At 30.2% G+C, this 25,727-nt stretch overlaps 3 protein-coding genes and 2 long non-coding RNA genes across 6 annotated transcripts; 2 read left to right on the forward strand and 3 right to left on the reverse strand.

Annotated features, from left to right (window-relative positions):
• Positions 1 to 2,181: 2,181 nt before the first annotated feature.
• LOC113374053 lies at positions 2,182 to 3,250 on the reverse strand. Of its 2 annotated transcripts, none has more exons than XR_003366940.1 (3): positions 3,200 to 3,250; positions 2,396 to 2,466; positions 2,182 to 2,330 (listed from the first exon to the last, which is right to left on the reverse strand). It is a non-coding gene; the product is annotated as an uncharacterized LOC113374053 (long non-coding RNA). The 2 variants fall into 2 exon arrangements; XR_003366941.1 differs by lacking the exon at positions 3,200 to 3,250 and adding an exon at positions 2,529 to 2,587.
• Positions 3,251 to 3,399: 149 nt separating this feature from the next.
• On the reverse strand, positions 3,400 to 4,925 carry LOC113374054. Its single transcript, XR_003366942.1, has 3 exons — positions 4,867 to 4,925; positions 3,516 to 3,586; positions 3,400 to 3,450 (listed from the first exon to the last, which is right to left on the reverse strand). It is a non-coding gene; the product is annotated as an uncharacterized LOC113374054 (long non-coding RNA).
• A 10,127-nt stretch (positions 4,926 to 15,052) lies between these two features.
• On the reverse strand, positions 15,053 to 19,284 carry LOC113372351. Its single transcript, XM_026612674.1, has 7 exons — positions 19,152 to 19,284; positions 18,871 to 19,076; positions 18,496 to 18,778; positions 18,334 to 18,427; positions 18,113 to 18,256; positions 17,406 to 17,869; positions 15,053 to 17,084 (listed from the first exon to the last, which is right to left on the reverse strand). The coding sequence occupies exons 1-7, from the start codon at positions 19,200 to 19,202 to the stop codon at positions 15,144 to 15,146; spliced, it is 3,183 nt and encodes a 1,060-aa protein (XP_026468459.1). The 5' UTR covers positions 19,203 to 19,284; the 3' UTR covers positions 15,053 to 15,143.
• Positions 19,285 to 19,475: 191 nt separating this feature from the next.
• Positions 19,476 to 20,450, forward strand: LOC113372872 (rRNA-processing protein UTP23 homolog). Its single transcript, XM_026613210.1, has 3 exons — positions 19,476 to 19,645; positions 19,701 to 19,924; positions 19,994 to 20,450. The coding sequence occupies exons 1-3, from the start codon at positions 19,526 to 19,528 to the stop codon at positions 20,391 to 20,393; spliced, it is 744 nt and encodes a 247-aa protein (XP_026468995.1). The 5' UTR covers positions 19,476 to 19,525; the 3' UTR covers positions 20,394 to 20,450.
• A 248-nt stretch (positions 20,451 to 20,698) lies between these two features.
• Positions 20,699 to 25,632, forward strand: LOC113373632 (GPI inositol-deacylase-like). Its single transcript, XM_026613917.1, has 17 exons — positions 20,699 to 20,833; positions 20,900 to 21,122; positions 21,307 to 21,455; positions 21,524 to 21,853; positions 21,919 to 22,001; positions 22,129 to 22,216; positions 22,451 to 22,701; positions 22,804 to 22,954; positions 23,121 to 23,389; positions 23,455 to 23,571; positions 23,641 to 23,859; positions 23,967 to 24,101; positions 24,273 to 24,417; positions 24,483 to 24,906; positions 24,955 to 25,087; positions 25,159 to 25,260; positions 25,333 to 25,632. Exons 1-17 carry the CDS (start codon positions 20,699 to 20,701, stop codon positions 25,616 to 25,618), a joined length of 3,240 nt encoding a protein of 1,079 aa, XP_026469702.1. The 3' UTR covers positions 25,619 to 25,632.
• The last annotated feature ends 95 nt before the right edge of the window (positions 25,633 to 25,727 follow it).

The following is a 25,727-nucleotide window of genomic DNA, read 5'->3' on the forward strand; positions in this document are numbered from 1 at the left end:
AAAGTTGAAAAGTTTGAGAAGTTGATCTTTATTGTATAAGTCCAAAGTTAAGTAAAACTGACCAATATTTGAAGTATATTAATTAAAATGAACTAATTAACACTGAATAATAGTATAGATTAAACTGAGTGAAAAGTGTTATCATTTTTGACATGTTTGAAATGAGTGAATAACCATAGATTAGTCTATTTGAAATGATCAAAGTCATAACTTCATTAACTGCATTGATCATAATAGAATTAGATTACAAAAATTGTAATATATTTTATGAAATTTATTCAAAATAATAAATCCTCGCCGAAAAACGAATTAATGAGTACATTAATGTTTATGATAACATCAACAAATATATTAATGTTTATAATACCTATACCTATACGGTGTGTTTCTAACATATATCACTGAAAATTGTGTGAAATGAAACACTCCAAATAAAGTTCAGTTAGTTTTATTCAAAACTTCCAATCAATGTATCACAGTATTTAACTAGCTGTAAGTGGAATTCTGTCTTGAGGCTATTATGGCACCGTGCTTTAAGGCAAATTGCTGGAACTTCCCGTTGAATACTGAATGTTTTCTAGTAGATTATTATAAATATTGTATCATTGTCTAATATAAAATAATAAAATAAAATCTGAAATATTTTCGATATACAAAAAACTAAAAAAAAAAAAAAAAAAAACAAAATTGGAACAAATTTTTTTTTCCAAAATCAATTATTTTGTTAAGACAAGCAGAAAGTTCTTTGAATCATTTAAATCGGACGCTTAGTTCTCTCAAAAACTGCTATTTTTTACATATTTAGCTCCGTATCTTCAAAATGGCTGGGCCTGCCTTTGCCAAAAACTAATAAACACTTCTCCCAATCATTACTAATTGAATGTTTTTTAGATCATGCAAATCGGATACTCCGTTCTCTCAAAAATTCGATTTCTATTTTCTGCACTCTTTGCTCCGTATCTTCGAAACGGCTGGACCTGCCTTTGCCAAAAACTAATCAGCTCTTTTCCCTATCAATAGAAATCGAATGTTTTTTGAACCATTCAAATCCGTTGATCCGTGCGCCCTAAAACGTGACTGGAAATTTGTATCCACACATACATACACACACACATACACACACACACACATCCATTTTTTCTGAGGTATGCCAAAACGTTCAGAAACCTTCAAAACGTCGAGAAATGTAAAAATTTTTAATTCCGATTTTCGTCCCATTACAATAACTTACCCTACGGGAAGTTAATAATACAATTATATTAATTTATTCATACAATTACAGTAATAAAAATGACTAAAATACATTAACATTTGTCTAATTGTATAATATATATATATATATATATATATATATATTATAGTATATATAATAATAACACAGTATGATATTAAATTAAGTGATATTTATAGCTAACAATAAGAAAAAAAGTGCACCGTTTAAAGAAATAATAGAAAGTATAATATTTAAAACAAAGAAAACATCGGTTTGACACATTAAATGTTTAAGGCACTCGACTAACATAAGGGTTTAGAAAAAAAGCAAAGTCTATTGTCAACGCGTTTCTATCGAGTCAAAGCAATGACGCAGAGTTCTACCGAGTCAAAGCAAAGGTATAAAGAGCTTAACCAAGATGCGGCAAGATGTTTGAAAGCATCCAAACAGTGAAGAAACTGTTCTACACAATTGACTACACTAAAGAGTGCACTCAATAAGTATCCCTATTAATAACACAAGAAATTTTTAAAATGTAGACATGTTTAAATATTTCTGTAATTTACGTTACAGCATAATGTGATTTGGCCGTAAAGTGGCTCATAATTGAATTAAAAAAAATTAAATTAAATACAATATATTTATTCATTATTTCATTAACATCTAAGCACTTAACTATTTAATAAATCATAGTAGGCATCTTCTCTGGTGAAGAGACGGACGGACGGACGGACAGCATAATTAGTAGATCAAATGATTGTTCTCACTCATTAGCAACTTGAGCGTTGAAGAGCACTTGGCTTGAAGTTGGTTACCCTATAAACGAAAACAATGAATTAGTAACAAGGTTCATAAAATATACTATAAAGAATAAATTACCTGATTAATCATGCAGCGTGTCTTCCACGTAACCCCATTAAGACCTTCATAGTAAAACTCAACAAGTGGTTTTATATTAACTGCCTAATTAAGTTAGTGAGGTTAGTCATGTTATTGAGTTAATAAGAGTTAAGTTAATCATGCATAATTATAGACAGTCATTGAAAAAAACCACTTGCGAGTCATTCACGTGAATGATTTTAAGGCTTCAGAGCAGTAATAGTTGGATCGAGAAGATCTGCAAAAAAGAAAGAAACATTATAGGAATGTTTGCATTTATACTGATATGGTTAAAGACCATACCTGGTAACATGTTTCTGGAAAGATTCCTGGTGAAGTGAGTCAGCGTGCAGAGCAGCAGTGGTTGAAAGTACCTGGAAAAAATAAACATGTTATTTATTGTTCACATTTATACTGATTATGGATAAAAACGTACTTTTTAAATTATTTTCAGAGCGATTCCTGGTGAAGGGGTCAGTGTGCAGAGCAGCAGTAGTTGCAAGGACCTGAAAAAAAAACAAACATGTTATTTGATGTTCACATTTATACTGATTATGGATAAAAACGTATTTTTTAAATTATTTTCAGAGCGATTCCTGGTGAAGGGGTCAACGTGCAGAGCAGCAGTAGTTGAAAGGACCTGAAAAAAAAAAATAAACATGTTATTTAATGTTCACATTTATACTGATTGTGGATAAAAACGTACTTTCTAAATTATTTTCAGAGCGATTCCTGGTGAAGGGGTCAGTGTGCAGAGCAGCAGTGGTTGAAAGTACCTGGAAAAAAATAAACATGATATTTATTGTTCACATTTATACTGATTATGGATAAAAACGTACTTTTTAAATTATTTTCAGAGTGATTCCTGGTGAAGGGGTCAGTGTGCAGCGCAGCAGTAGTTGAAAGAACCTGAAAAAAAAAATAAACATGTTATTTAATGTTCACATTTATACTAATTGTGGATAAAAACGTGCTTTTTAAATTATTTTCAGAGCGATTCCTGGTGAAGGGGTCAGTGTGCAGAGCAGCAGTGGTTGAAAGTACTTGAAAAAAAATAAACATGTTATTTATAGTTCATATTTATACTGATTAGGGATAAAAACGTACTTTTTAAATTATTTTCAGAGCGATTCCTGGTGAAGGGGTCAGTGTGCAGAGTAGCAGTAGTTGAAAGGACCTGAAAAAAAAAAAACAAAAAAAAATAAACATGTTATTTAATGTTCACATTTATTGAGTTAATAAGAGTTAAGTTAATCATGCATAATTATAGACAGTCATTGAAAAAAACCACTCACTTGCGAGTCATTCACGTGAATGATTTTAAGGCTTCAGAGCAGTAATAGTTGGATCGAGAAGATCTGCAAAAAAGAAAGAAACATTATAGGAATGTTTGCATTTATACTGATATGGTTAAAGACCATACCTGGTAACATGTTTCTGGAAAGATTCCTGGTGAAGTGAGTCAGCGTGCAGAGCAGCAGTGGTTGAAAGTACCTGGAAAAAATAAACATGTTATTTATTGTTCACATTTATACTGATTGTGGATAAAAACGTACTTTTTAAATTATTTTCAGAGCGATTCCTGGTGAAGGGGTCAGTGTGCAGAGCAGCAGTAGTTGCAAGGACCTGAAAAAAAAAAAAAACACATGTTATTTGATGTTCACATTTATACTGATTATGGATAAAAACGTATTTTTTAAATTATTTTCAGAGCGATTCCTGGTGAAGGGGTCAACGTGCAGAGCAGCAGTAGTTGAAAGGACCTGAAAAAAAAATAAACATGTTATTTAATGTTCACATTTATACTGATTGTGGATAAAACGTACTTTCTAAATTATTTTCAGAGCGATTCCATTTTCAGAGCGATTCCTGGTGAAGGGGTCAGTGTGCAGAGCAGCAGTGGTTGAAAGTACTTGAAAAAAAATAAACATGTTATTTATAGTTCATATTTATACTGATTAGGGATAAAAACGTACTTTTTAAATTATTTTCAGAGCGATTCCTGGTGAAGGGGTCAGTGTGCAGAGTAGCAGTAGTTGAAAGGACCTGAAAAAAAAATAAACATGTTATTTAATGTTCACATTTATACTGATTGTGGATAAAAACGTACTTTTTAATTATTTTCAGAGCGATTCCTGGTGAAGGGGTCAGTGTGCAGAGCAGCAGTGGTTGAAAGTACCTGGAAAAAAAAACATGTTATTTATTGTTCACATTTATACTGATTAGGGATAAAAACGTACTTTTTAAATTATTTTCAGAGCGATTCCTGGTGAAGGGGTCAGTGTGCAGAGTAGCAGTAGTTGAAAGGACCTGAAAAAAAAAATAAACATGTTATTTAATGTTCACATTTATACTGATTGTGGATAAAAACGTACTTTTTACATTATTTTCAGAGCGATTCCTGGTGAAGGGGTCAGTGTGCAGAGCAGCAGTGGTTGAAAGTACCTGGAAAAAAATAAACATGTTATTTATTGTTCACATTTATACTGATTATGGATAAAAACGTACTTTTTAAATTATTTTCAGAGCGATTCCTGGTGAAGGGTCAGTGTGCAGAGCAGCAGTATTTGAAAGGACCTGAAAAAAAAAAAACATGTTATTTAATGTTCACATTTATACTGATTAGGGATAAAAACGTACTTTTTAAATTATTTTCAGAGCGATTCCTGGTGAAGGGGTCAGTGTGCAGAGCAGCAGTAGTTGAAAGGACCTGAAAAAAAAATAAACATGTTATTTAATGTTCACATTTATACTGATTATGGATAAAAACGTACTTTTTAAATTATTTTCAGAGCGATTCCTGGTGAAGGGGTCAGTGTGCAGAGCAGCAGTATTTGAAAGGACCTGAAAAAAAAATAAACATGTTATTTAATGTTCACATTTATACTGATTAGGGATAAAAACGTACTTTTTAAATTATTTTCAGAGCGATTGCTGGTGAAGGAGTCTGTGTGCAGAGCAGCAGTAGTTGCAAGGACCTGGAAAAAAATAAACATTATTTATTGTTTACATTTATACTGATTATGGATAAAAACGTACTTTTTAAATTATTTTCAGAGCAATTCCTGGTGAAGGGGTCAGTGTGCAGAGCAGCAGTGGTTGAAAGTACCTGGAAAAAAATAAACATGTTATTTATTGTTCACATTTATACTGATTATGGATAAAAACGTACTTTTTACATTATTTTCAGAGCGATTCCTGGTGAAGGGGTCAGTGTGCAGAGCAGCAGTATTTGAAAGGACCTGAAAAAAAAATAAACATGTTATTTATTGTTCACATTTATACTGATTATGGATAAAAACGTACTTTTTAAATTATTTTTAGAGCGATTCCTGGTGAAGGGGTCAGCGTGCAGAGCAGCAGTAGTTGAAAGAACCTGAAAAATACATTTTATTTAATGTTCACATTTATACTGATTATGAATAAAAACGTACTTTTTGAATTATTTTCAGAGCGATTCCCGGTGAAGTGAGTCAGTGTTCAATTTTCACTCGATACTTGGCGATGTAAATAAGACTTCAAATTAAACGATCCGTAAAATGTATTCATAGTAATTCACAAAATGAATTAACAGTCATTTTTTCTTTCACAACTTTTACTATTACTTTCGATTATTTCTTCTGCACAATGACCGCCAGCCATTCAATTGTGAACTCTTGCCCAGTCAACAAAATAATAATATGTAGTTTTATTTAACAGTGGGCACCAAATGATGCAAAATAAAATAATTAGATAAAATATATCCGGCGTACGTCTTAGACAGTAGTACGACTTGAGCAAAAACTACATAAATCGAGCACACGTTTTCAAAAAAAAAAACAAAAATTAGGAAAGTTTTCAATTAAATCTAAAACATCTTAAAACACGAAATGCAATCTGAGTGAATCCGCAAAGAGAAATATAATTATCACAAGTGCAACGTACCAGGTGACGCTCGCAGGTCGCACGTACTCCACAGGCAGCGAAGGGTCAGGCCCGCTCGTCCGTGTTCGACGACGTCTCGATGTCTTCCTCCAGCAATCGCCACGATGGAAATGAACTCTCACTCGCAGTGACAACTCCTCTCCGAACTCCTATAGTCGCAAAGCATAGATGTGCAAAAGACTTGTAGACGTGCGACTGCAGAGCGTGCACGTTCGCTCGGTCGAAGATGGCGTTTCAGGAACTCGAACGCCTCTTCTGTTTTGAAATCGAAACGACGTTTATTTGAATCTTCAATTTCAACATTAAGGGTTTTATAAATTAAATAACGATATTCCAAGCTTTTAATAAACTCTCTAAAAATTTACATTGCAATGAATTAGTCGTTGGTTATTGAAATAAATAAATTTGGTGTAGAATAAATTTTATTTTCTTTCACTAACCTGTGTTTTACAGTACACTTGTTTGCTTTTTCATTCTCAGGCATAAAATTTGTTAAATATTTTTACATTTTTAAATATACAGACAAATTTTCACTGTTTTATTTATATATCACTCATATACATGAATAATTTTAAAATTTATTAACAAAAGCAATTTTCTAATAAAATCATTATAGTTTAGTGGAATTGCTTTTAAATTTTGATAGAAATGTTGAGACTACTCTCCCTTCCTGATAGTTACCAGAGCAACATGGAACGTGCAGGAAAAATTATAGGTTCACTAAAGGTTGAATACATTCAAACATTGTTAATATTTCTTATATTTTTATTACTATTTATTCCTCCAGGCCAAGAATCCTGCCTTACCATCTAGATTTCGACACCAGAATTTACATTTCCCACATGATCCAGCCAAGGCAGCGCTTCAACGCGATTGCCAAAATGTCCTACGACTCGGATATCGTGTCTATAGATTTCACAAATGGAATAAATAAAATAACGACACATCACGGAATTGGTCAACCATGGTAGGTGGTAAATTTTTAATAAAATTGATTTTTATTTGATCACATATTGACAAATTATTTTGCTCCTGCGGATGTTATTTGGTGCTGTTGAACGTCGTATACTTTAAAGGCGAATGGAGAAAAACAATTTCCTGAGGAGAATACAACGTTGGGAAAATTCTACCTGGATGCCGATAAATAAATTACATAAAAAATAAATTAAATTTAATATATATACTATATGATCTGACAGACGTTGTCCTGTACCCACGTCTACAATTTTTTACAATCCTCTACTAATATTTACAGTTTACCCAAAAATAATAAGTATGTTTTTTAAATTACTCTTCACACCAAATGCATAAACATCAATATGAGTGTTGTTAAATGTTCTTAACTGCTTTAAATAAAATGATGAGTCTCAATTTCTACACTAAATTGGAAATTAAAGTCTTTTAAACGGTACAACAAATTCAGAAAAAATTAATATATACTATCCGCGGTAAAAGTACAATACTACTTCGGATTTTTTCTAATTGTTCCAATAATGTTGCCTACAATTTTTATAATTTCGTATTATATTTTAATAGGTATTTAGTAATTATAATATCTAAATTACATTTTTTTTAGTAATAATTTAATATACATTATTACCAGGGATCCTCAGCGCCCGCTTTGCCAATTCCCTCCTATTATTTTACCTGTTTTAACCATAGACCTTATATACATGGACTGCTAGTCCCCATACATTTCTCAGGTACAAAAATGTTAAAAGATGATCTATGACAGGGCTTCTCAAAGTGTGGGTCGCGACCCCCAGGGGGGTCGCGAGACTACTGCAGAGGGGTCTCAAAGATCTGATACTTTTCAATCATTATAAATAAAATTTTAAAATTAGTATACACGAAAGGCGCAAGAAGAATTTGCCGAATTAACAAGTGATACTACCTTGCGACTTAGATTTTACAAGTGCCTGTGCATGAATTTTAGATTGAAATCAAATCAGAATATCATCTACTATCGGAAATGGTAATGAACAAATAACTGCCATTTTGTACAACATATTTATGTGAATAAGCCTTTTTCACATTAACTTATATAAAATCAAATCACCATTCAACTTTAATAAACGTTGAAAATTTATTACGATCTGCACTAACTCAAATTGAGCCTAGATTTATTTATTTGTGTAAAAACAAACAACCACATCCGTCAAATTAATATAGCTTAATGTTAATAATATGTTTTTATTAAAAAAATTGTTACAAAAGTTTATTTTTTCTATTGAATATATAGATATAGTTTTGTTTTCTTGTAAAAAAATGTTATAAAATTTTATTTCTTCTATGCAATAAATATATAGTTTTGTTATTCTATTTATTGTGTTTTATTAAGACCGATATTCCGTCAACGTTTCCAATTATATATATGTGAAATGAATGGGTACGTATTCTTTAATCCTTATTTTATTTACATTGTAAAATAGTACAATATTACATCTGCATCTACGGTTAATATATATTTTAAAATTTCCTAAGCTTGAAGCCCTGTTCTATGGTATGAATGCACATGAAGGTGCATTCACACCTAACGAACGAACGTAAACAGGCAAGAATTGCGATAGTTTTTCACATTGCAATGTACTCTTGAATTAATATATTTTTTATATTTAAGTGGATTATTTACACATGTTGGAGAGTTCATGCAACTTGCCACTTACACCAAGTTTATACACTTAAAAATTATTTGATTCGATCTCGCATTAAATCCGGCCGCCTTTGGCTGATTTTTACTACGGTGGTGTTTTAGATATATACAGCGGACTTTCAATACGGCAGCGAATGAGTTGGCCGCCTTTTAATTCAGTACACTTTTAATGCGACGGCTATTTATTACGACCACTTTTTGTTATAGCCGCCTTTGAATTTGTTGTTTGTTTTCTATTTGGCCGCCCCTCGGCCGCCTCAAAAGGCGGAAAAATGAAGGTAAGTCAAATGTTTAATTGCTATTCAAGCGGAGTATTTATTTTTATCTCTTCTTCCAAAGTTGCAAATTTATATTGCATTAAAGCCATTTCAAGGTTTATTCGCTTCTGTTCGTCACATCTGAACAGACACTTGATTAGATTCCAATTGGATTCCAGTCGGTCGTTATATGGCATTTTCCGTCGTAATTGCAGTATTCCCTAAATCCTTTCCCATCAGAAAGGATCAGGTCCTGTAGGAAATTAGATTATCGGCTAAATGGTTCAATGGCTGGCGGATAGGAGAATATATGATGGTTCAGTAAAGTGACCGAAGGAGTAAAATACATGAAATGTATAGATAATCACAAAGCATATATATATATATATATATATATATATATATATATTATATATATATATATATATATAATATATATATATATATATATATATATATATATATGAGTTACTTAGATTCGGAAAGATATATAAACGTAGGCGTAGCCCCGACAATTGTTGTTAGAAGTCCCCAAATTATATGCTTTTTTGTACAAAAATATGATATAGGTTGATTCATATAACAATGATTAAAAACAGAGCCTCTTATAACGATTACACAGGCCAACAAAAAAAAGTTTTTTTTTTGGTGCCTCAAATGTTAGAGCTGATTCTTATAGTATTTTTTGCGCTGATTTCAAATCTGCAAACCATTTTTTTGTATCAGCTCTAGTTTTTGAAATACAAAGAAGTTGCCGAAACCAGCTCCATTCGAGTTCGTCACGGAAAAGAACTTTTCAGTGTCAACTAATGTCCCAACTAAGGCCGAATGGGTCTTGTAAGTTTGTATGTACGAGTAGTCATATCTCATTAAAGTAACATTCGGAAATTGTATTACTCTTTTGTACTTTCCTTTCTTATATTAGGTGCGCAACTAAGTTCTCGCTGTTTGTCAGTATATGGCTCTATCAGTAAGGGTTGGTCGATTTGACAAATCGAAAACGTCTTGAAGCAAGCTTAGAGTAAGTAAACAAACTGCTGCGACATATAATTGATTTCGTTTTTGCATTATATACTTCTGGTTAAGTGAATATGTCCAATTTTATGCCAAACAATCGTTATTCGCGAGGAGTGTTGATTTTCGTCTTCCATTCAAAAAAAAAAAAAAACGGGAACTCAAGTGCATCTAGACCTACGGAAATGTTGCTCTGAGCAAAACAACATGCCGTGAAGGGTTTTGTCGCTTCAAAAATGGTGATTTTGATGTTGACGACCACCCTCGTGAAGGAAAGCCAAAACCTTCAAAAACGCTAAATTGAAGGCCTTGTTCGAAGAGGATCCGTGCCAAACTCAAGAAGATATTGCTTTAGAATAAGGAGTTACCCATCAAGCCATTTCCAAGCTATTGCATGCGTCGGGGATGATTTAGAAGCAAGAAACTTCGGTTCCTTGTGAGTTGAAGCCAAGAGACGTCGAGCGTCGTGCTTTCGCCTGTAAACAACTGCTCCAGCGGCGATAAAAGAAGAGGTTCTTCATCACATCGTGACAGGTGATGAAAAATGATTACATTACAGCAATCCAAAGACGAGAAAATCTCGGTTCGGCCGAATATTCACTTCGAAGGTTATGCTCTACATATGGTGGGACCAGGTCGGTGTTATTTGTTATGAGCTGTTGAAACCGAGTGAAACCATCACTGGAGAACTGTATCGAACTCAATTGATGCAATTTTTTTATAATAAAGTTACATCTTCATCGAAAAAACAGCGAGAACTTAGTTGCGCACCTAATATCGTAAAATATATCATATATATCGTATCTTGAAAACTAAAGCTCATAGAAACAAACCAATCTCATTTTTGAAATCAGCGCCCCAAATATACTTAAAAACAGTATTAAAATCGTTTGCACCATTTTCTTTGTTGACCTGTGTTATCTAATCACATTTAATACACGTGCATCGCATCTCAACAGATGTTTGATGATCTTGTCTATTTCCTTCGATCTGTGAGAGGCAGGTGCATAATGGTATTAAAAACAAAGAAAAAATGATGAAATGCTTTTATGTATTGTTAGAAGGGCTTATTTTTCGAATCAATATTATTGTGTCATTGCAATGTATTGTACATGTACATGTATTGTAAAAATAGAAATTAAAAATAAAAATGTTACACCAATTTTATTTTGGATTATTTTATCTATGTGTGATATTGATTTGATATTATATTATATATGACTATATGTGAGGTGTGCATTTAATAATTATATAAAAGACAATTATGCCTTATTATACGTAGAATCAAAATTAATTAATCTCCAAGAATACTTTAAAAAAATATTTATTATTTATAAATATTTATATCACTATAGTGATACAAAAAAAAAAAAAAAATATTTTTATATTCTTATGTTCAAAAGTTATTTATTTTGTATATGCATATACAAATTATAATCAAATAAAAAGTAAATGGTTTTATCAAGACCGTTTTTCAGTTTTTATTATGAAATCTATCCGAGAAAAGTTCATTTCAATTTGAAATATGCAATTTCTTTCTGGTTTTATTGAAATATATATCGTCGAATAAAATTTACGGATATGATTTTATTTTTCATACTATTCTATGCATGCAGATTGTTTCATGCGCTTTTACAATAATTAAAAAGCGGTGTTCCGTAAAAATATTTATTTTATAAAAAAAAATATTGCCACAGAACTGGCTAATAAATATTTATTTATGAATGCTTTCGAAGTAATTTATTTTAAAAATTTGAAAACCGATCTAAAGACTTCAGTTGGGAATCGTGCTGAATAGCTTTTGGTAAAGATCAACCGATTCGTTTCTTCGTCATTAACCCTTTCCACTCGGATGCCGCAGCTCTGAGATTTCCGGAATTCGCGAGAGGAAAGTGTTAATTCTTGAATTTTTTTTACGATTTTGGTGAAACTATTTTTGATGATAGAGATCAAGGTCTTAACAGACATTCTAACCTATTATAGGCCTACGAAACTAGGCTTGAAAGAAGAAACGGGGGCAGTGTCATAACTTCAAAACTATAGTCACAATTTTAAAAGTTTGTGGATCTCGATTGATATTGACTTTTTTATTGAAATTGTAAATAGCAATCAAAATGATTCAATTTTATGGCACCTTTGTACCATCATACCGTTGAAGAAATGGCATTATGTTACTATAAGTGAGTAGCATGATATATTAGATGAGAATAATATCTCGCTATTTTTTTTCAGAATCATTATCGGATAATACATGAACGACTCTACTTTTGTGATGCAAATTCAACTTCTTCATCACAATGTACCATAATTTCGGAGTATACGCGCCTGTGCCGTTCAACATGTGCGGTTTGTAGCATATATAATAGGTAATGTTTTCTACTTGAAATTGCACAGTATGCTTCTAATTATATAGAACCTCGGAACAAACCAAACGATGAATAAACTACGTACGAAGGCGCTTGTAATATTAACTCGTACAGCATTTTATGTAAATACTCTTACATGAAGCCTTATAGCATTTTCCTAGAATTTAGAGAAAACAGATTTTATAAAAATTCAGCTGAATCACGAGTTAACTTGGATTTCAAAAAATCATAAAATTAATCAGCTCGATCATTAAATCTTTTTCATTTATATTCTATACGATTTTTAATTTGGTTGCAGGCTGCAAAACATTTGTATAAAATCTTGGAAGGCAAAGAAAAAGCCCATCTTCTGAACAGATTCAGAATTTTTGGCTAAAACGTAGACGAACGAATTACGTTTACACACTACATACTTCTGTCTGGTCGGTCTCAAACGATTGCGAATAACTTAAAACGTCGAATAAACATAAAATCAGCAAGTTGGATTTCAAATAATTAAAAAAATCTAAATAATAAGTTGAAATGAAGGGAAAGCAATATTAATTGCTTGATAATTAATGGTGATATGTTTAACATATCATATATAAACATAAATATTATTTTGGTCTATTTTAGTTTTTTTTTCCATTTTACTATGCTTTTATAAGAATGTATTTGTTGTATTCAATAATGGTTTTTTATTGCACTCAATATTTCTATTTATTGCACTAAAGATTCGAAACTTACATAGATAATAAAATTTTTAAATCATGGCACTTAACATTGATTGTAATTGGATACACACTTGAAAAACCTTGCATCCATCTGGATAATAAAATTACAAAAAAACTAAATGACGTTTATTATAATTATTTGTAAACAATTTCGATACGTTTCGAGTCTCAATTTGGCTCTGCTTCATTGGATCAAGTAATAAAAAAATATATAAGAAATAATATAATTTAATAATAAATTATCATAAAATAATAGACAAAAAGGGTATAAAGGTGAGGTAACAAAACGGTAGTTGATGTATTATTATTGAATATGTTTTTGTGTTTTACGCCTAAATAATTTGTGAGTTATTTATCTACATTTTATGTTATTTCATTTCGTTTTTACATAATATATTATTTATGTAATGAATTATATATTTTCTTGTTATTCATTATTTACGTTGAATACGAATGCAAACGTCCAATGATGGTAAAGCTAAACGCATAATAACTGGTTCGATAACATTTTTTTGGTCTGTGCATTTTAAGCAGTCTGGTTGCGTGCGATCATTGTTCACCCATCTCGATTTTTATTCTTTTCTTTTGAGAGCGTCCAGAGATATTTCAACGTCATATTTTTTATTTAATTTTTTGATCCTTAACCGTGATTTTTAGATTTCATTGCTGTATAGAAATGATTTCACTAGTTAGGATCACTGAAAAGATTTTCATTAACTTTTAGATGTCAGATGATCTCAATCGACAGAAAATATCAAGTTAAAACCACTACTATATTACATTTAAAACCACTACTATGTTACGTTTTTTTTATATATGATTTTCTTTAATTTTAATGTTATTTAAATATTAATAATTTTAACAAAATTAATTACGGATTTTTTTGCACATGAATGTAAACCAGTAATAATTTTTTCAGCAATACAAGCAAAAAGTTTCTTGAATCATATATATCAATTAATTCAAGCTATCAAAATCGTCGCTTTTTTTAAAATTATGCTGAAATGTTTAGAAGGCTTTGAAACTAAAAAATATCCAAAACTTTTCATTTAAGTCTTTTTTGCTATTGGCAACTATAAAAGGTTAATGATTTGCGACCAGTACAAAAACAATGTATATAATATAATCATGAGTATTATTCATAAATATTACATATCATATAATATTTACATTAATAAATACGTATTTAAATCAACGATTTATAAATAAGTCACATATAGTATAACAATCAGATTGGGAACTTATTGCTTATCTAATGACTAGCTTAAAATTATATTTATAATTAAGTACTTTTATAGCATTCGAAAATCCGTAATATAACATTAAAAAATGCACTTAGGTCAAACGTCAGCAGACGAAATTGCTGATTGACAAATTAACTCAATCCACAACTATTTTTATAGTAAAACTTTGGAATGTTTCTTAATTCTACATACCTAAAATATCACAAACATCAATTATTTTAATATATATAAAAAGACTAGAGATAAAATAGCGCCATCAAAATAGCTCTTTAATGTACCATTTCACAAACATAAAAATAAAATGTGAAGTGCTTTTATTCATAGCTTCCGCAGTGCATTCGTCTACGAATCACAGCCAACTGGCAAGTTAGATGCAGATTCAAAAGTTACTTGAAAAAAATATATGTTTACTATTTAAATTTACTATGCGATATTCCAATCGTCGGATGAATAATTTTAAAATGATTAATTATGAATATATTGATTATTAAATTATTTCTGGAGACCTGCACCTTTAAAAAATATATTATAATGTAGTTCCTTGCTTTAAAGAAAGATTTTTTACATGCTAATAAAATTCACTAAAAAAATATTTATGAATATTTCAACTGCATATATCTGTTGAATCGATTTTGTGATATAATTTTCGCTTACGATATATCTATGAGTTTCATAAAGTTGTATATAAAATTAGATTGTTTTATAGACTATTATTATTTCTCAATCCATACTTTATTACTAAGATTGAGATTATAAATAAGGAAGAGCAATAAAATACTTTCTGCAGTTGAATAATTAAATTCCTAAAAATCTTGTAAATTTGAGTTAAAAGAAAAAGATTAAATATTTCATGAGAATAAAATCTATCTAAGTATTGAATTTATTTTGTAACAGAATTGTCATTACCGTCTTGTTGTTTCAAATAAGCAGTGTACATTTTTCGAGCTTGATTCAAAACGCGATTAATATTATGCTTACGAACCATTTTATCAAAATGCATAGCCATTTCATTATAATCCATATTATTTCTCATAACATAATCTCTATGTTGTAACAAAACTGTAAGACATAGGAACATTAAAAATGGATTACCCCCTCCAAATTCATTAGGTGGTGGCAACATCAAAGGTTTTACATTGTCTATTAAAACATTTGGCTCGTTTAAATTGTTTTCATGTATTATTTCATTTTCAGCAGATTTTGAGATATGTTGCGAATTGTCTATATTATTCAGCTGCACAGTTTTCTCAATCTTTTTCGAAAATTCGTTATTTTCAATAAACTTATTATCAATGTCTTCATCGTTCTGTTTATCCTCAGACATCGCTTTATAGTCGATTTTCGAATCGCACAATTTCCAGTCGTTATCACTCTCTGAGGAATCAGAGGTACGGTTAGAATTGTGCGTACGTCTTAAAAGTCTTATTGGAGTTATAGATTTTTTCCCCTGAGATTCTTCAAAGATTTCCCCTGATTCCCCATCATATTCTAAGTCGGCTTGCTCATCTGGTGTTGTTGGAAATTTAGATTTGCACATCTCTTGCTGTTTGTGCAGAGGATTTTCCCATAAAAAGATATCATTAGGTGAATTTTCTTTAGAAAAACCATTTTTATGGCCATTAACATGAACTTGAGGTACACTGCAAATCTCAGCTAATTCTGTTGGCTCGCTAATTTCAGTAATCGAACTATGATTGGACAAATCGCATTGAAAATTTTTATTTTGTTCCGTAATAATTGATGTAGTTTCAGTTGGAGAATCAGTATTGTCAAATTGAAAAGACTTGTTATGAAAGTCCCTACCAAAAACTTGCCTATCAAGGTTCTCCAATTCCAACCTTAACTCGCGTGTCATCGACGTCGTCATTGGAAAATATTCTTGTGAATCATCAGGGCTACTGCTACCTTCCACACTCAAATCTTTGTGCAACTGTTTCTGGATTTTACATTTATTGTCAGTTATAGGTTGTTCAGAAATAGTTGTCGCATCTTGATCTGTCTTTTTAGATATGAATTTTTCTGATAAACGGCTTTTGTTAAAGTTTAAAAACTCATTTAAGTTTTTAACAACTTTTCCTCCTCCATTGTGATTTAAATGCTTATTTCCATATTCTATTTTTTTATCATTGCGTACTTCTATTTTATCAAGAGATATACTAAAAATGTTTTTTCGAGAATTTCCTGCCGAGGCGATCTTTTCTTTAAGTTCTTTAAAATGCCCTCCGGGTTTTCTAATACAATTACTTTTTTTGGCCAAATCAATCATACTATTGCTTATTACTTCTATAGGACGTTCACCAATTTCATTTAATTCATCATCAGTTTTTCTAGGCGATACTGACCTCGGTCGTTCCACAGGAGAAGTTGATTTAATGCTATTTTTATCTTCAGATTTTTCTTCATCACGATCTACATTTGCTTTCTTCATTTGTAAAACAGTATCATCCAAACTAATAGTTTTGATGTCTTGAAGTGCATTTTTGAATTTACATCTACCTCTAGTTTCATCCAGGCTCAGATTTAATCTTTTTGAAGTTTGAAATTTAATGTTATTTACATTCTGTCCCAGATTCATGGCAGAACTTTGTCTGCGAAGCGCACAAACTTTAGTGTAAGCGTTTTCACAGGGCACTATTGGTGTATCAGGAACAGTAAATATAGGTTTGAATTCGAACTCGAATAATTCAAGTTCCTGTTCAGGCACTGTTACTAAGGGAATAGAACTCCAAAGAACTTCTAACATGCGTAAGGAATCTTCAAAGCAAAATTCTCTTTTCATTTCCAACAACAACCAGCGATAGCAGAACAACAAGTCATCAGCCTATAAAGCAAAATTTTGGAACTGAGCTATCCATTTCTAATAATTTTCATTTTTTAAAGAAATATGTTTCACAAGATGAATAAAGTAATTAGGTGTAAGCGGCATTTGGTCTTAATCAAAGTTGCATAAACTTCCTGGTGAGCGTAAACAATTAACCTAATAATAATTGAGATTTACTACATATTGAAATAGTGATGATAGAATTTTGAAACTTTGATACAACCCACTATTCCAAATGTTAATAAATTTTGACAATTAAACTACTTTTTGCTCTTATGTGGTGAAATGAGAAAGACAAATATAGGTTGATCTTAACCTTACCTGCTGTTGCTTAAGATAGGCATAAAACTCAGGATCATAATATAATATAGCTTCGCTGAGATGTGCAAATTTTTGCGTCATGGCAATCCCGTCAAGCATGAAATTTCCACTTAGTCTCTTCATAAGAGCACAGAAACAAATATAAGCATGAGACTCATCATTCATTGTCACCAATAAGGGAGATGCCAAATCTGACATTCCTTGGCAATAGCTAACTTTGTGATTTAAAGCATATGTTGTCAGGATATTAAAAAGAGCAGCAATATTTTTGTTATCATCACTTCCTCCATAAAATGGATGGTGTCTGTCAGTTCTCAAAACATCTTTTCGAACCATACTGGTTACATAAGAAAGTTGTGGTGTTATTGGCCCATTCTGAATAACATCCCGCCATGCATCACGCAGTTTAATATATTCTATAGATTTTCGTTTTATATAAGATATTCGCTCACGACCTGACATACCTATAAATGATTAATAACATTGCATTTACTATCTAACATAAAATACTTACTGGCAATTTTGAATTATTTTTCATATTAGAAAATTATTCTTGAAAAAAAAAACAAATAGATGTTTTAACTGATTTTTTTAGAAATGTGAAGGTCAATTAACACCAGAATTTAATAGAACAAAGTTGTATGATCCATGTAAAGAATCATTTGTCACTTCGTTATTATAGAAATATATATAATTATACAACTTACCTTCAGGATACACATTTAGCACATGTTTCCATACTACACGTCTTAAATTTGGTTCAATTCCTCCAGAGTAAACTCTTCTCCTTAAACGCTGTGGTGTGGACAATCGACCAACAGCATCGAGTAAACCACGAAATTCAGAATCCCCTTTGAAATAAAAGTTACTTTAATTTTTACATTCATTCTAATGATATTAGAATATATAATGAACATTGTTATTTCACCTAAAGGAGGTGTATCATTTGAGTGCCAATTCCAACTATCAACTGTTTCTACTAGATTCAAAGCCTTCTGGACCATTGATAGTGTCTTCTCCATCTGCGAAGATATAATATTATTCCGCATATGAAAATAAGGTTTTAAAAAAATTAAAACGAAAGACTTACTTGATTTTTAAATATTCCAGGAAATTTATGCTGCCTAAGCCCAGTAATAAATTCTTTTTTCTCAGTGACATTTATGTTAGAACCAACAACATTAGTTATTTGAGAAGTATTTACAGCAGTACTTGATGTAAACACTGATTCTGTTCTTTCAACTGCTGCATGAGCAGCTTCCAATTCAACTGAATCCCATTCTGGGTCTTCACATGATTCAGAAAAAGGTTTTATATCCACACGCAAATATAAACAAGGCTCTACTTTATTTGTAATGGAAGTATTGTGAGCTCTAAAAAAAATATGAGTTTCAATATCCATTGACTATTTCAGGAATTAGATTTGTAATTCATAAATAATCATTTTCATATAAATAAAGTCTACCTCAAGAATGCTGCATCCAAATCCCAATCTGATAAAACTACCACATAAGCATCCTGTCCATTAGAATCGGTCGTCTTGTAGCTTACATTAAAGTCACCCCTTAAATCAAATGCTTTAGCTAAGATACTAACTAGGACTTCTAAAGATGTTATTTGAGGGTCTACACTAAATTTTCTCCACTCTGGTGTTAATTGACCTTCACATTTCTAAAAGAAATCAGTAACATATTGAGTTGAATGTTTAATTAATTGTGCAAGTGAAAGTTTTTTTTTTCAATTTACTTTAACTTTCACACGAACAGCTTCTCTACTGAAACCACAATTGTTGGCCATTTTTAACTAAAATTGTTCTCTATTTACATTTTATTAAACTAATTTAATTTTACAATCAACATTTTATTTTATTATTTTACAGTGGCAATCTGTTTATAAATTTTGACAGCGCTGTCATGCTGCCATGTTCTATCAGCGTTGTCATCTCTCAAATATTGTTCAAATCCGTTAAAATGCAGATGCTACCAACTTAGACATAATTTAATTTTCATTTCAAAGCTGTCAAACATATGTCAAACCAATGTATTTAGCAAAATTTCTGCGCACGTGCTATTTGTTATTTCTTGACTTGATCATCTGTTCGATAAGTTAATTCTGTAATAATGAAAATTACTAGATATAAGAAAGTACATCGAAATTTGAACTTTTATATTAACAATTTTGGTTTTCATCAGCCATTTCAAATACTTATTGACGGAACTTTCTGTTTCGATGCGTTAAAGGTAGGTACAAAATAGCATTAATTGAATTCGTGTTCTTATTAATGTTAATTTTTAGAATCAATTCAATATTCAAGATCAGTTAAAGAAATATTTTCAAGCTGAGCTTAAACTTTTAACTACGCAATGTGTAATTGTGGAGACAGAAAATTTAGGACCCAAATTGGTTGGTGCCATGAAAATTGTAAAGCAATTTGGTATTCACAAATGCGGACATGAAAAGGCTCCAATTGGTGCTAGTGATTGCTTACTATCGATGGTAGGCAAAAGTAATAGAGACAGGTATGTAATAGATTATATTGCTATTTTAATTTTAGCAGTTCCATTATTCACATTTCAAAATAATTTAAGATATGTCATAGCTACCCAAGATCGTGATCTACAAGAAAAAATTCGGGAAAAACCTGGTGTGCCTCTATTGTATCTGCATCGTAAAGCACCATGTTTAGAGCGACCTTCACAAACTAGCCGTGATAAAGCTACTGAGAATGCTACTGGAAGCTTCAAAGTCCAAACAAGGGAAGAGCTTGTAATTAAGAAATTAAAAGAAGATGTTGGTTTATCAGAAAACAACAATGAACAGAAAAGGAAGAGAAGGAAAAAGAAAGGACCTAATCCTTTATCATGTAAAAAGAAACAAAAGAAAAATGAAAATGCACAGGGGATAAAAAAGCGATCAAGGAATAGAATAAGATTGCCTAAGCAAATGAAGGCTCTATTACAAGCACATATTAACTCAACTGTTGATTAAATTACAATCTAGAATAAAATTTAATATAGATTAAATTATGTTTTTCTTCAAATAACAAACACAAGATTGACTTTCAATCAAAAAATAAATTTTAAGTCTTTTCAAAAATTAAATAAAAGTTTTTTTAAATTTTAGGAATATTATCTACAATAAATATTTTCATTTAGTTGCATAAATAAATTACATTGAATAATTAATTAAAGCATTGATAAAGGCTAACATCCTAGACTAGGATTAGAATGGTTAACATGATAGACAAATCAAGTGTCAGTGTGTGATTAGCCCTAGACAATATAGTAATCAGAATGACACTTAATATATTTCTAGTTATATCTTTAATTTGTTTATCTCTTTATTTGTTTGGTCTTAAAAATTTTTTACTAAGTCATGAAGAAAATGCTTGCAAAATGACATATATGTATGAATTTCCACAATTTATTGTATGCATAAATCTTGATATATGTAAAATTTTGAGGTTATTTTCTTATGTGTTTATGTATTTTCAGAAAATAAACGTATCTAATGCTCAAAAATATGAAAAATATAATTTATATGCGTATTCTGAGGGCAGACTTACAGGAAAAGCACGAAATATGCATTTTGATGGAATACCAGTTTTATTTATACCAGGAAATGCAGGATCCTACAAGCAAGTTCGCTCGCTTGCTTCTGTAAGCTTGAGAAAGTATTTAAACTCCAAATCCAGATTTCATTTTGATTATTTTTGTGGTTAGTTCAATTAAATGTTATATGTATATATAAAATATGTTAAATAATTATGCATTTAATGTTATTAATTTGATAATTATATTTATTACTTTACTATCAAGAAAATTATTTTATATTATTAATTTTATTTTATATTTCTCGATATATGATGATGATGATGTTTATTCATTACTATTGTTTACAGTTGATTTAAATGAGGAATATTCTGGATTATTTGGTGGAGTTTTAGAGGCACAATCACTATTTGTAAATCATTCTATTCACACAATTTTAAATCTATATGACAAAAATACTGCGCATCCTAAAAGTATTGTTTTAATAGGACATTCAATAGTAAGTTTATTTTCTTGAAATATATTGTATATATACATTTGTATAAGTTATATATATTTCATTTTAAGGGAGGATTGATTGCTCAACACGTGGTCACAATAGATGAAAATTCCCAAAGGGTTAATACAATTATTACATTGGCAACTCCGAATAAGAAACCTGTTGCAGCATTAGATCAATTAATTCCTACATTCTATACTGAAACATTCAAATATTGGACTGAAAATTTTCAAATCATGAACATGACTAATAAATCGAATAAAGCAGGATTCAAAGACATCAATAAGGAAAATTCAAAATTTTCTGATATTTTATTTATTTCAATTGGTGGTGGCAGTAGAGATATTTTAGTTCCTTCTGGTTTGACTTCGTCTAAATTTGGACATATTAATACATTGGTGAGTATTCCTTATCCTTCATATTATTTAATTTATTATTATATATTATTTTATTAAAATTTCAGACAACTGCCATACCCATGGTTTGGGCATCAACTGATCATCAATGCATTGTATGGTGTTTACAACTAGTATTGGTTTTGAATAGGTATTCTACTATTTTATATACTAATACTATGAATACATTATGTTATTATTGCTATTAATGTTACTATATTATACAATAATATTATCACATTTAGAGATTAATATTAATTTTTTTTTTAATTTTAAAGGGTACTTTTCCAATCAGTAGATAGTAAATCTAAACAAATTTCTACAAATCTGGAAGAAAGATACAACACGGCTTTGAGATTGTTAACGGTAAGAACATAATCTAATTAAATAATTATAAAATATAGATATCTATTTGAATCTCTTTAATAATAATCGGCAACAATTTGCATATCTTAGCAAATTCATATTAATTATGAATAACTATTTGATAAATATTTTGTAGAATATGTTTCCTGTTTTTTTATCTAATTGATTTTTATTAGTCATATTATGTAAATGTATATTATATTTATTAATTTTTGCATTACTTTATTGTTTTAGATAAATACTGCACTCCCACATTCAAAAATTGTGCATTTTAGAAAAAATAGCGAATGGTATGAAGATAACAGAAGATTATTTTCCGTGCGATTTTTGAATGGATTAAATCGAACAAGATATCAAATGATAAGATTGACTGATGACCAATTACATGAAATGATAGCTGTTGAATCTATAAATCTTGATGATGAAGACTGGATTTTTGGTTGTGCAGCTGATCAAATTGATATTAAATTACAATCTAGAATTTGGTACATAGATAAATTTATATATATATATATATATATATATATACATATACATATATATACATATAATAAATTGTAGATATTATGTCTGCATTCATTTTTTAGTGATCACGGTCTTTCCCTATCGAATTACACCAGACCGCATCCATCAATTAACAAGGAGCGACGAATTGCTTATCTTGATTTGCATAAGATAAAACGTCAAAATCCTCATTGGACACATGTCTTATTTCAAATATCACCAACACGAGAATCAGTATGTACAATTAGGATTTTTAGTTATAGTATTAACACTACCTCTTCAATTTACTTATCTTTAATCAATTTGATAATTTTTTTCATTAACATCATTGATACTGCATTAAAGTGAATTTTATTTAATAATGATATTTATCTGTAATATTTTGATTACTCACCTTTAGGTGCAATTGCATTTTGACATCTACAACAGAAACCAGCGCATAATGAAGACCAATGCACCAAAAATCTATTCCTTCTCTAAAGTGGAGGTTGTGAAAGAAACTTTATTGAATGCCATACATTATGATCTTATAATACAAGGTTTCGATAGTTTATACCAAGCTTTGCATCTTTCTATAGATCCTAAACAATGCTCTGAAAAATCTTATCACACTGTTGCTACTTCTTATGTACCTTGGGCATCTGGTCATTCCAATGTTCACTATTTCACGTAAGAACTTCTATTTTTACCAAAGTATTTAAAATTAAAAATTGAGAGCTTGGATTTTTTTATAGTGAAGCACAAAGACTTCCTATGTCTTTGAAATTGCATCAAAGTCAGCAGGATGGTAAGTCATCTAAAAATGTGAGGGTAAGGTTTGTTCTGGACCCTAACTGTAAATATTTCATCAGGTAAATTTAATAATTTCATAAACTCTTCATTTTTTTATGATGATTTGATTTTATCTTTTAATTTTCTAGTTTAGAGAGTTCTTTTGTTGATACTCTTGGTCAAATATCACGCCATTATTCGCTGGGTTTGCTACCATATTGTGCGTCTGTCTTAATTCTTGCCTTACGTCAACAAATTCTTCAAATACAAGATGAAGGAAAGTGTTCAAATTTATTGTCTGCTATGACATCTGGGGCAAAACCTTATTACGTTGTCACATTAGCAAGACTTGCCCAAAAGTTGCTTAGGTATCTTCTATATATGCTTGTTTATTGAAAGTTATTGATAATGAAATATCACTGATTGCTTTAGCATTTTATTTTTTTTACATCTTGTATCTATATAATAATTTTAGTTTTGAATCTTCAACACCAATGCTGTTACCCCTGCTGTCCTTTGCAGTTGCTTGGGGAATTATTTGTATAATTGGTCTGATTGTTTATGCAGGAATTGCTGTTGCTGGTAAATTAGCCCACACAGTAATGCTTAGGTATATCTTTTAAAATTCTAATTATTATTTTCTACATTTGATTTAATTATTTAATTTTTATGCTGGAAATATAATTATATTGTGTTAATATATTTATTATGATTAACTATTATTATTATATGATTTTAACGAAAGAAGATTTTTAGAAAAAAATTAATTATATATTTCCAGAATAATATCATTTGGAGCATCTGGTTTTGCTGCAAAAGCATTCGAAAGACTACCACTAGCAGTTGGGGTCTTAGCTGTAGCCATGGGATCAGCCACCTGCGGTTGTGTTTCTTTAATGATTGCAGTTGTATTTTATTCTATATTGGTAATTCTTGTAATTTGTTATACATTGTTTATCAATATTTTTACAAAATTCAAATGTAATTGTAGCTAAGTAAAATGTATGAAGACTATGTTGACACTATTGTATTTAAAACAATTCGAAAAGTTGCAAGAAAATTAATTGGTGGATCTCATAATAAAACAACTGATGATATAAAAAAAAATACTCAAAATGTTAGTGATCATGAAATGACAACAAATGATAACGTACATGATAAGCCATTGAACGATAAAAATGAAAAACGTGATTCTGAAAAACGAGTTTTGCAAACAGAAAATAAGGGCATTGACATTACTGAAGGCCAAACTAAGGATACATTAGATACATCATTTGATAAAGGAACATCTAGTAAAGATGTGCATTGCTTTGATGATAGCAATAGCAACGAAAAAACGGGTAGTCATGAAAAAGCTCAAAATTCTGTATTGGAGTCACATAATGAAGCATCTGATTCAAAAAATAAACCACAAAAAAATTCTTTGTTTAAGAAATATATAATTGACAAATTATTAAACAAAGCCGTAGATGTTATTCTACCTGAGAGTGATATCACTTTAAGTGAAATACATTTTCATTTAACTATTTTTTTGATATTATCTTTTGTAACATTGCTTAATTTTCCAACTCTGCTGACATGGTTACATAATTTTAAGTAAGTCTTGAAAAAAGTGAATAAATTACTTTAAAGATATATGAATAATTAAAAAATTATGTCATTTACAGGTATAATCCCTATTTGGAAATAGATCCAGCTTTTTGGATTTCAATAAGTTTAACTATTTGTATATCTATTATTTGGCAAATCAATGCACCAAAGACTGATTTGTGAGTATAGTACAACATAAATTTCTTTTATATTATGTAGTTTGTTATATAAAATTCAACATTTTTTTACAGATTATTTTCAAGGGAAATAGGATATTTACTGTACGCTTTCTCTGTTGCTTGCTTGATATTTTCTAATACTGCTCTCTACACTTTGAATTATTTATTAATAAGTGCATTGATTCTAGTTACAATGCACCAATGCATGCCATATTTTGGTTTTAAGAAGAATCAATCACCGACTTTAGATAATTCTGCTACATCACAAGCAAATAATGACAAATTATCAGAAGATGTTGAAGATAAAATACTCATTAATAAAGTGAAAGTTATTAAGACTAAATTACAAGAAGATTAATCTAATTTCACAATAGAAAGACAATTTGTATATTTTTTTTATTAAGCTATATTTTATTGTTATCTAGTCATTACAATACATAAATTAAATAGTATATTTTTTTTAAGTA

Source organism: Ctenocephalides felis, unplaced genomic scaffold (assembly GCF_003426905.1).
Source record: "Ctenocephalides felis isolate EL2017-DRISC unplaced genomic scaffold, ASM342690v1 CF-g0.4_SCAFFOLD_01604, whole genome shotgun sequence".
Taxonomy (NCBI): domain Eukaryota; kingdom Metazoa; phylum Arthropoda; class Insecta; order Siphonaptera; family Pulicidae; genus Ctenocephalides; species Ctenocephalides felis.